This window comes from Monodon monoceros, unplaced genomic scaffold (genome assembly GCF_005190385.1).
Source record: "Monodon monoceros isolate NGI ecotype Baffin Bay Population unplaced genomic scaffold, NGI_Narwhal_1 Super_Scaffold_1, whole genome shotgun sequence".
Lineage (NCBI taxonomy): Eukaryota > Metazoa > Chordata > Mammalia > Artiodactyla > Monodontidae > Monodon > Monodon monoceros.
The window spans coordinates 81,881,055-81,892,140 of record NW_021703765.1 but is presented as its reverse complement, the minus strand read 5'-3'; the positions used below and the strand labels follow the sequence as shown (position 1 = coordinate 81,892,140).

Below are 11,086 nucleotides of genomic sequence, written 5' to 3'. Positions count from 1 at the left end.
CTAAAGCCAGAATGTGGAGCATTCAACAGGATTAACGACCCAGTTTCCTCAATAAGTAAATGACATAAAAAATAAAAGCAGGGGGGCTTCCCTGGTGGCGCAGCGGTTGAGAGTCCGCCTGCCGATGCAGGTGAAACGGGTTCCTGCCCCAGTCCGGGAGGACCCTACATTCCGCGGAGCGGCTGGGCCCGTGAGCCATGGCCGCTGGGCCTGTGCGTCCGGAGCCTGTGCTCCGCAACGGGAGAGGCCACAACAGTGAGGGGCCTTGTTTGCATCCTAAATCAAACCATGTCTAACCAGACATTTTTTGAGACCACCAGGAAAATAAAACTTAACTTTTGTCAACCCAAAGAGTGAAAAAATTGCCTCTTTTTGAACTTACATTTTTCTAGGTTCCTGGTGAGGTTTTCATATATTCACAGGCCTTATACTTCTTTTTTCTAAAGGAAACTTTTCTTTGTGTTGAAGTATAGCACACCAACAGAAAAATACACAAATCATAAGGTGCCTCTCCATGAATTTAAATGACACACAAGGTGACCAGCACCCAGGTCGAAAAAAGGAACATTACCAGCGTTGCAGAACGGCTCCCTTTGCCCTCTTCCATTCACTATGCCCCCTCCAAAATTTAGGGGATTCATTTTGCCTGTTTTTGAACTTTATGTGAATTGGATCATAAAGTATGATCTTTTGTGATTGGCTTCTTTTGTTCAACATTATATTAATGAGATCCATGCTGTTGTGTATTTGCCTTTTCTCCTTTTGCTTTATAAAGTGTTCTTTATAACTTCTGGAGATAATACTTTGGTATATAATACTTTAGAAGAAAATATAAGAGAATGTTCTATTACCTACCTAATAATCTGAAGATGAACACACTTTTTATTTACTTAAATAAACATATTTAAAGAAGAAACTGTAGATCACTATCATCCTAAGGAATAAAACCTATGAAAACACAGGTTTGATTTGCTCATTATAACGTTTTCCCCCCAAATCCTTTTTACTTAACTAAAAGCATGTTCATATGTATACTATGTAAATCCTCTCACGCACCACTTGTGTGTTCGTGGGGGCTTTTTTTTTTCACACACACACTGTATTTTATTTTTACAAGAGATGAATAAACTGACACCAAGCACTGTAAATGGATGATCGCAACAAAAGGGGGGTTTGTTTTTGTCTTTGGGGGGAAGAGGGGAGCTCATCCAAATTAATCACACTCTTCATTCATTCATTCAAACCAACAACAATTTATTGCTTACCTGCTCTGCAGCATATCTTGTTCTGCGTTGGCTCAGGGGCCCAGCCGCTCCACGGCATGTGGGATCTTCCCAGACCGGGGCACGAACCCATGTGCCCTGAATCGGCAGGCGGACTCTCAACCACTGCGCCACCAGGGAAGCCCCAAATAAGTCTTAAAAATAACTTTATCCTTTCTAAAATTCTAAAATAACGCCTAGTGTCTTCACTTTTTTTGTGATATAATTTAAATGTTTGCCCTTAACCAATTAATGCTTTTAACAGAAAAAAGGAGACAATATAGATGTTCTAGTCGCAAGATACAGGATTCAGAAAATACATTATTTCCCAGTGCGCTACAGACAATGGGATGTGGTCATGAGAATTCAAAGTTGTCTAATAGATGCCTTCTTTTAGTTCTACCTGTCACTGTAATGGAAATATTTAGGGCCTTTTTATTACACAACTGTTTCTTGTAGGAATATCAGAAAATGCAGATAAGCAAAAAAGAGAGGGAAGAAGATTGTATTGGGGCAGGGTTATATTTTTAAAGGTGACAGAACACTCCCATTCCCAAATAGCCAAATTAATATTAGTATTTAGAGACTCAGACCAAACCTCTGTGAGAACAGTCCTGGGCTTAAACTGAGTCCCTCCTCTAACTTGGTCCCGCCTCCGCCGCCGGCCGGCCCTGGCTTTCAGCGTGGCCCCTCCTCCAGTCCCGCCCCCAGGGATTCCGTTAGTTTCAGCTCTCGCGAGAACGCAGCCCGGAAATTTTCCGGCCGGAACGTTCGGTGGGATCCCACGTGGGTTGGGCTTCATAGTGTGCTGGTCGTAGGACCTGCGGGAGCAGAACAGGAGCCGGGCGCCATGGGGAAGCTGCGCCGGAGGTACAACATCAAGGGACGTCAGCAGGCGGCCCCCGGCCCTTCGAAGGGCCCTCCCGAGCCGCCCCCTGTGCGGCTGGAACTGGAGGGTAAGTAAGGTGCCCCCGGACGAGGGCTGGGATTCGGGGGAGGGACCAACCAGGGCCTCGGGGCAGGGCTGGCCAATGGGGGCCGAAGGGCTCCCGGACTATGCCCTGCCTCCGCGACTCGGGCGGGCGACACGGAGAGACACCCCCCTCCCAGGTGATACAAAGGAAGGGGGAATAGTGACAGTTTCGTTTTAACTGAATTTGGAACAATACCTGGAGTTTTTTTCCAGTGGGGTCCAGCCCAAGTATAGCTCTAGGGGGAGTTTGGGCAAGGAATTACAAGGTAATTCCATCCATTCTAATGGCTTCGATTGTAACCTCCCTACCAGCGACCCCTAAGTTTGTATTTTTCAGCCCAGACCTGTCTGCTTAGCTCCAGGCTGCTTAACATTTCTGCCCAGACTCCGTTTTGTTAGGAATGGCTACTGTGTGCCAGGCACTATTCTAGGAGAGTAACAGAAGAGGAGATTAAGGGAGAAACTCCCTGCCCTGCAGAGTTCAGATGCTTCTGGGAAGAGACAAGCAAAGATAAAGACAAAATACATAGGACGTTTTGCATACATTTATACTAAAGAGATAAAGCACAAGAGGTGTTTGGGCAGGTTGCAGTGTTTCATGGAGGTGGGGCGCGGCGGGGAAGGCCCTATTGAGAAAGCGTTGAATCCTTTTTTAAGACCTGAAGGCAGTCAGAATGGCTGAGTGGAGATGAAATTTTAAATGGGGCAGAAAAAAATAAAATAAAATGGGGGCAGGATCTTGTAGGGCCTGGTGGGTCATGGTGAGGATGGTGGCCCTGCAGAGTTGAGAGCAGAGGAGGGACACAGGATGGACTTAGGTTTTTTTTGTTTTTGTTTTTTAATAAATTTATTTTATTTATTTATTTTTGGCTGCGTTGGGTCTTCGTTGCTGCAAACAGGCTTTCTCTAGTTGCGGCGAGCGGGGGCTACTCTTCGTTGTGGTGCGCGGGCTTCTCATTGTGGTGGCTTCTCTTGTTGCAGAGCACGGGCTCTAGGCGTGCGGGCTTCAGTAGTTGCAGTACGCGGGCTCAGTAGTTGTGGCTCGTGGGCTCTAGAGCACAGACTCAGTAGCTGTGGCGCACGGGCTTAGTTGCTCCGCGGCATGTGGGATCTTCCCTGACCAGAGCCCGAACCCGTGTCCCCTGCACTGGCAGGCAGATTCTCAACCACTGCGCCACCAGGGAAGCCCAGGGCTTAGGTTTTAACAGCATCTCTTTGCTGTGTTGAGGAAGAGCAGTAAAGGGCAGAGAATCTGGTTGATCTGATAGTAGGCTGCTGAGTACGTTGACTCTGGCAGGAGTTGATGCTTGGACCAGGGAGGCTGCAGTAGAGGTGGTGAGAGGTGGTTGGATTCAGGATGTATTTGGAAGATGGAGCTCTGTTCTGGCTGTGCGCGAGAGCAAAGGACACGTCAAGAACAAATCCCAGGCGTGCGGCTGGAGGCTGGAGGCTGGAGAAAGCAGGCATGGGCAGCTTGCGGGGAGGCCAGGAGCTTGGCTTTGGATAGGAGTGGTTTGGGGGGCCTGTCAGATATCCAAGTAGAAGGGTCAGCAGACAGCTGCTGAATCGGACGCTTGAGAGAGGCAAGTCCAGGGGAGATAGCAGTTTGGAGTCATCTGTGTATAGATGATATTTATTTGAAGTCTGAAGACCAGACTGGCTCGCTGAGGCAGTGAGTCCGGTCCAGTGAGGTGGGAAGAGAACCCTGGGAGAGTGTGGTTGTCCGGGGACCAAGAGGAAGACCTGCCGTCTGTGTCAGATGTGGCCGTGGGATCAGGCAGGGAGAGAGAGGACCGTGGATGTAACACTGGGGAGGCCATCAGCGACCATGATGGGTCCAGTTTCGGGTGAGAGTTGGGCTGAAGTGATTGAGTGGGTTCAGCTGTCTTGCAGGCCCCTGAGACTGAACACATTCCAAAGTTGGACTCATCCAGCTGCTTGTATAGGATCCGTGAGGGCCAAGCAGATTTAGGTGTTAGGGAAGAGTGAGTCTAGATTCAGGAGGTGGAGGGAGGGAGAGAGAGCCGGGGCCGCCGGGGAAGCCTGCTTCCCTCGACCCGCTAATCAGCCTCTTCTTCCACACTCTCCTCTTGGACCCGGAAGGCAGTGGGGTTATAGGAAAGATTGTCAGAGTGGGAATCTGGAGTCCAAATTCCTGCCTTGGAAGTTGCAGGGATAGGCTGGGAGTTGAAGCAAATCGCCTGACATCTCTGTGCCTCAGTGTTCTCAGCTGTCAAATGGGTCCAGCAGTAACAGTCATCCTACCTGCTCTCAGAGTCATGGAGGTGGTATTTTGGGAGAATATGTTTGTGACTGAAACGAGAATGCTTTGAAAAGTAAAGACAAGCTGTAGAGATGTGACATTGTCCTGTGATGGGCGTCATCCATTGTAACAGCAGTGACAACTCAGGAAGTGAGATGGCCCCTCTAAGAGGGCAGAAGACCCCTGGACTGACAGTTGGGTGAGAGCAGAGTGACCCGAGGTCTCTTAGACTCAAAGATTTGGGGAAAGTGGCTTCTCACCCCAGAACAAGACATCTCTGTCTATCCCCACCTTTCTCAGGGGCCAGAGGGATCTTACAAGAATATAAAGCAGGTTACCTTCTTCAAAGAGCTTTCCCCGATCCAATATCACCCTTTTTCTTATTTTTGTTTTTAGCACATCTCCCACGCCCCCTTTTTTTCTATAGCACAGTGGTTCTCAAATTTTTTGCACCAAGACCCCTTTTATATTCCTAAAAGTTGAGGACCCCAAAGTGCTTTTGTTAGTGTGGGTTGTGTCTGTCGATATTTACCGTATTAGAAATTAAAACCGAGAGATTTTGAAACACAAGCGCGTACAAGCACACACTCCTTTAGCTGTCACCACGTCACACGATTTGGAGCCTTTGGAAAATGCTGCTATACACTCTTTTCTTTTTCTCCCCCTGCTTTTAATTTGTTTGAGAACCGCAGAATGGATGGCTTGCGTTGCTTGAAATAGCCTCGTTCTTCTTACTGAGGAGCACACAGCCTCTGCGACACTTGGTGATGTCATCGAGTCGTACAAAGCCTGAGCAGTTAATGAAAGTCAGACACTGCCTGTACGGGGACTCCAGCGCTGGCTGTCAGGCAGAAATAGGTGCTCCCCATGGTGCTGCAGTAGGTTTGAGTTGAAGAGTGATAAGGGAGCTGGATTTTGGTCTGAAACATATACTTTCAAACTCCGAGTTTTTTTTTTTTTTTTTGGCCACGCCACACGGCTTTTGGGATCTTAGTTCCCTGACCAGGGATTGAACCCGTGCCCCTGGTGGTGGAAACGCAGAGTCCTAACCACTGGACCACCAGGGATGTCCCAGACTCCACCATTTAAAAATGTATGTGACGCAAGCTTGGTACTCAGTCCACTGTACACGTGTGAGAGAGCGTCTTTCAGAGTTATTGTAAAGATGGCCCCGCTGAACACAGGGCCCCGCTGGGAGGGAGGCGCTGTTGCAGCCTGTTCCCTCCTTGCTGCGCCCCCATCCCTCTCCCCGCAACGCGAGGACGGCTGACCCGTGGCAGGTGCTGGGTGGACCGGTGGAATGAAGGTGTGACGGGCCTGCGCCCCTGTTCCTATGCGGGTGCCCGGGTGGCTCTCACTGTGGGCAGGAGGGTCAGCCCGGAGGAAAACGGCGTTAACGCAGCATCTTGAGACTCGCAGGCGTCCGCGCTTTCTGTCCTCCAGGGCTGTGGGTCAGGCAAGCGTGTCTTTTCAGATAAGGACACGTTGAAAGGAGTCGATGCAAGCAACGCGCTCATCCTGCCTGGCAAGAAGAAGAAGAAGACCAAAGCCCCTCCCCTGTCCAAGAAGCAGAAGAAACCCCTGACCAAGAAAGAGCGGAAGATGCTGCAGAGAATCTTAGACCAGAAGGAGAAGAAGCGCCAGGTATGCACGCTCTGTCTGCACGGCGAGGGATGGGTCGGGGTGTCTGTGACCCCCGACGTGATCCCTGTGGCTGGACTGTCAGATAGAACTTTCCAGAAGGAGGGACAAGTTCTATGTCTGCAATGTCCAGTACAGTGGTCACCAGCCACACGTGGCTGTTGAGTGCTTGAGATGTGGCCAGTGTGGCCGAGGAATTGGATTTTTAATGTGATTTGGTTTTAATTAACTTAAATGCAAATAGCCACGTGTGGCTAGTGCCCCGTATGGGACACACAGATCCAGAACCTTTCCAGTCCTTGGGAGATGTGCTACTTGGGTATCTGTCAGTCTGGGACAGGTCCAGCTTTGTGGAGGCCACATGATTGTTGAACCAGGAGTTGGTTGATCAACATGCTCACTTTTTATTTTCCCCCCTCATTCATTTTGTTGTTTATTTTTTAACTTCATTCTGGAGAATTTTAACCTTTTTTGCTTAATATTTTTTTAAGGAGAAAATTTTGTAATGAGAAATTCAAACATATATAAAGGTAGAGACAACAGTGTCATGGACTCCAGTGTACCTGTCATCAGCTCCAACAGTTGTCAGGCTCATGGTCAACCTTGGTCGTCTCCACGGCCGGTCACTTTCCCACCCCCTGGGCCAGAGCCCAGGCAGCATCAATCTGTACTAGTTTCTGTGGCTGCCTTGACAAGTGACCACAAACTGGGCGGCTTAAAACAATGGAAATGTGTTCTCTCAGTGATCTGGAAGCCAGAAGCCTGAAATCGAGGTGTCAGCAGGGCCGTGCCCCTTTTGAAGTCTCCAGGGGACGGTCCCACCTGGCCTCTTCCAGCTCCTGTGGCTCCGGATTTCCTCGGCTCATGGCCACATTGCTCCAGTCTCTGCCTCTGTCTTTATGTGGGCTGCTCCCCTATGTGTCCCTCCTCTGTGTATCTCTGATAAGGACACTTGTCTTTTTCTTGATTTTTTTTGTTTTTTCTGTTTGTTTTTCTGTTTTGTTTTGTTTTGTTTTTTGCGGTACGCGGGCCTCCCACTGTTGTGGCCTCTCCCGTTGTGGAGCACAGGCTCCGGACGCACAGGCTCAGCGGCCATGGCTCACGGGCCCAGCCGCTCTGCGGCATGTGGGATCTTCCCAGACTGGGGCACGAACCCATGTCCCCTGCATTGGCAGGCGGACTCTCAACCACTGCGCCACCAGGGAAGCCCCTATTTTTCTAAAAAATGTTTTGGCTGCACCATGCGGCGTGCAGGATCTTAGTTCCTGACCAGGGATGGAGCCTGTGCCCCCTGCAGTGGAAGCGCAGGGTCTTAACCACTGGACGGCCAGGGGAGTCCCAAGGACACTTGTCTTTGAATTTAGGACTCACCTGGATAATTCAGGATTTCATCTTGAGATCCTTAAGCTAATTACCCTTAACTTAAAAAGGCCCTTTTTCTGAATAAGATCCCATTCTGGGACATGGATATATGTTTTCGGAGGGCCACCATTCAACCCATATACATATCCCTGAATATTTCAGTTTGCATCTCTAAAATAAGGACCGTTTCAAATTACCACAATGCCATTAGCATGTCTAAATTTTTTCAAAATACCATTAGATATCCAGTAAATAGTCAAATTTCTAATTGTTTCATAGATGCTCTCCACCCGCATCTCTTGTCTTTCCCCCTTATATTTGTTGGAGAGATTGGTTTGTTTGTCTCAGAGACTTTCCCATGGTCTGGATTAAAAACTTTTAACCTCTGATATAAACATGGTCTTCCACCCTCTGAATTTCCTATAAATTGGTATTTGGGTCTGGGGCAGTGACTCTTAACTGGGACAGTTTTGCGCCCCCCGCCCCGGGAACATTTGGCCAAATCTGGACATATTTGGGGTTGTGACGATTTGGGAGACGCTACTGGCATCTGCGGGGTAGAGGTCTGGGATGCTGTTAAACAGCCTGCAGTGCTCATAACATCAAAAAAATGATCTGGCCCCAAATGCCAGTAGTGTGAAGACTGAGAAACCCTGATCTAGAGGCTTCAGGAGATTCTCTCTCGTTAGTCTTTCTGGCAAGGTGACCACATGGCGTGCTGTGTCCACCAGGGGACACACAGGCCTCCCGTTAGCAGCTCTGACGCTTGGTCCCTGGAGCCCTTCATGCAGGGGAGGCTCACTGTCCTGTGCGTGTGTCCTATTTGAATGCTGTGAGCATCTTTTCTTGCTGTTCTGTACGTTGTTTTTTATCGATTACGAAATGTGTGTGTGTGTATGTGTGTGTGTGTATATATATATATACACACATAAACACGTATAAAAGCAGATATAAAATATCTGTGTAATTTCAAGAATAACAAAACAAACACTCATGAATTGCTCACCCAGGGGAAAGGAACCAACTGGACCCGCCCCCGCTCACTGCTTTATTCAAGGCAGAGTGGGGACCACTTCCTGTCACACACTCAGCTGTTCTTCCCTTGTACTAACTGCGGGAAGTCTTGCGTTATACAAATGGGCCCTACTTTATTATTTCATCTCCCGTTGATGGGCATCTGGATAGTCGATGATCTTCCCTTACGACACACCGTGGTGCAAAGAGAGCCTTGTTTATCCAAGCCCAGACTCCGTAAGGGGGCAGAAAGCCACCCTAAGCTCACGCGTCTGTCGGCGTTAAGAACTCCATGAAGGATGGTAATTGCAGTTCGACCTTTGGTTTAAAAAAGACTGTAGGTGTTAGTGATGCTGGAATTTTATTTAGAGTCTCAGCTTCCCTTCTGATGAGGGGATCGTGATGCCAAATGTGTAACACACTCATTTCCTTCCCCAGCGAGCAGAGATGCTCCAGAAATTGAGCGAAGTCCAGGTTTCGGAAGCTGAGATGAGACTGTTTTACACCACGTCCAAACTGGGCACTGGGGACCGCATGTACCGCACCAAAGAGTGAGTCGGCTGGCTCCTCCCTGAAGCCCGTCCTTCCCGCCAGGGCTCCCAGGGGGGCTCAAGGGTCATGGCGTCTTCTGGGGTTATGAGAAAATACATTTGCAATGACGCGTGTGCTAAAATGCCTCAAACGCGTAGAGGCCTCAGACGATGCAAACTATCCTGCCGTGCGCAGGATGCTGGCGCTCTCCTGCGACGCTGAGTCCTGCCTTACAGGTCCTTCCAGCTTTTGCAGGGACGAGTAGCCTAGAAGTTGTCATCAAGGAGGTCAAGGATTTGATTTAGCCCATTAGCAGGTTTTGTTCGGTTCACGTAGCATCATTAGACATTTGGATCTTTTGCACATGTATGAGTCTCCTAGGGCTGCGGTAACAGGTCACCACAAACTGGGGACCTTGAAACAAGAGGCGTTTATTCTCGTGGTTCTGACCGCCAGAAGTCCAAAGTCAAGGTGTTGGTGGGGTTGGTTCCTGCTGGAGGCCAGAGAATCTGTTCCAGCCTCTCCCCCAGCTTCTGGTGGTGCCAGCCATCCTGGGCGCTCCGTGGCTGGTAAACACGTCACCGCAGTCTCGGCCTCATCGTCACGTGGCATCCTCTGTGTGTCTTCCATGGCCTTCTGTCTGTGTCTGGGTCTCTGTTTTCTTTTTTCTTTTTTTTTTTTTTTTTCTGGCCACGCAGCATGCGGGATCCTAGCTCCCCGACCAGAGATTGAACCCATGCCCCCTGCACTGGGAGCATGGAGTCTTAACCACTGGACCACCAAGGAAGTCCCCTGGGTCTCTGTTTTCTTATAAGGACACCAGTCATTGGATTTAGGGCCCATCCTAATCTAGTATGACCTCATCTTAATGACATCCTGAAGACCCTGTTTCCAAATAAGGTCACATTCTGAGCATCTGGGTGGCCATGAATTTTGGGGAGACGCTATTCAACAGTCAGCATTTAAGAATTAGGAGATTTCACATTAAAATCCAGGGTCCCCCCGGTCTTGACCAGTTGGATGATGTGGCCGCACCAGCTGGCCTTCCCACAGAGCAGCCGGCGCTAGATGGGGCCGTGTGCTCCCCCCAGCCCACGCCCCTGCCCACTGCTCTCACACTTGACCCTCTCTGCTCATTTCCGGCACTGGCCTGTTAAGCCTTGTGCATTTAACGACTGCCTATCAAGTGCAAACTGCATCTCAGGCTCTCCTGTGGGCCCTAGGAATAGAGCAGTGCACAAAAATTAAATTTCTTCCCTTAAGAAGCTCACGTTCTAATGGTGGGGAGATGGGCAGTGGTCCAGTGAATACATATATATTTAGTGCTGGTGAGCACTAAGCAGAAAAGAGCAGGTGGAAGAGGATGGAGGGGATGGGGGAGGTGATTGAGGCTACACAGTAAGGGAGAGTCCTCCTGAGAGGCGTCCTTGGAATCGAGTAAGGGAGCAGTTGTCTTCAGGGAGCATGGACAGCGGGTGCAAAGGCCCTGCGGCAGGGAGGGGCGTGGCCTTTGCGTCCTGGCCTCTGAGGAGCCTGCAGCAACCCAGAGCTGCCTCAGGTTGACTGGCCCGTCCTAGGCTCTGACTTCTGGCTCTCCCGGCAGGAAGCCCGACAGCGTGGCAGCCCAGGGTCTGGAGAAGGTCAGCAGCCTCAGCGGGGCCCACCGGAAGCGCCACCACCAGGAGGCAGAAGAGGAGGAGTCTGAGTCCTCAGCAGAGTCTGGACCCGAGGAGACCCCAGCGGACGAGCCGGCAGAGGCCGGTGCAGGGTCGCCCCCATCACATCTGCCACCAGCTCCGCCCGGGGCCAGGGGCCAGAGCCCAGTGCCCAGCGGTCTCCCTCCACCAGCTCCTCCTGCGGCAGCCTCTGCCCTGGCCAGGCCCCCGGCAAAGCCCGCCGTCTTCGTCCCCGTGAACCGCTCCCCTGAAATGCAGGTCGGCCTCTCTGGTGTTTGATTAAGGGCTTAGGTGCTCAGGTCAGTGCTGTGAGGGGGCTGAGGGTGCAGAGAGAGGGCATCCCAGGATCTGAGCAGGTTGCATT

The 11,086-nt window shown here is 50.2% G+C and overlaps 1 protein-coding gene across 1 annotated transcript in view; it reads left to right on the top strand.

Annotated features, from left to right (window-relative positions):
- The first annotated feature begins 2,022 nt into the window (after positions 1–2,022).
- The window catches only part of DHX37 (DEAH-box helicase 37), a 30,519-nt gene continuing 21,455 nt past the window's right edge, over positions 2,023–11,086 (top strand). Inside the window, exons 1-4 of the mRNA XM_029227909.1 lie at positions 2,023–2,218; positions 5,973–6,142; positions 8,954–9,066; positions 10,650–10,980. Of these exons, the coding sequence (XP_029083742.1) occupies positions 2,113–2,218; positions 5,973–6,142; positions 8,954–9,066; positions 10,650–10,980 (720 nt within the window). The 5' untranslated portion in view covers positions 2,023–2,112. The remainder of the gene's footprint in view (positions 2,219–5,972; positions 6,143–8,953; positions 9,067–10,649; positions 10,981–11,086) is intronic.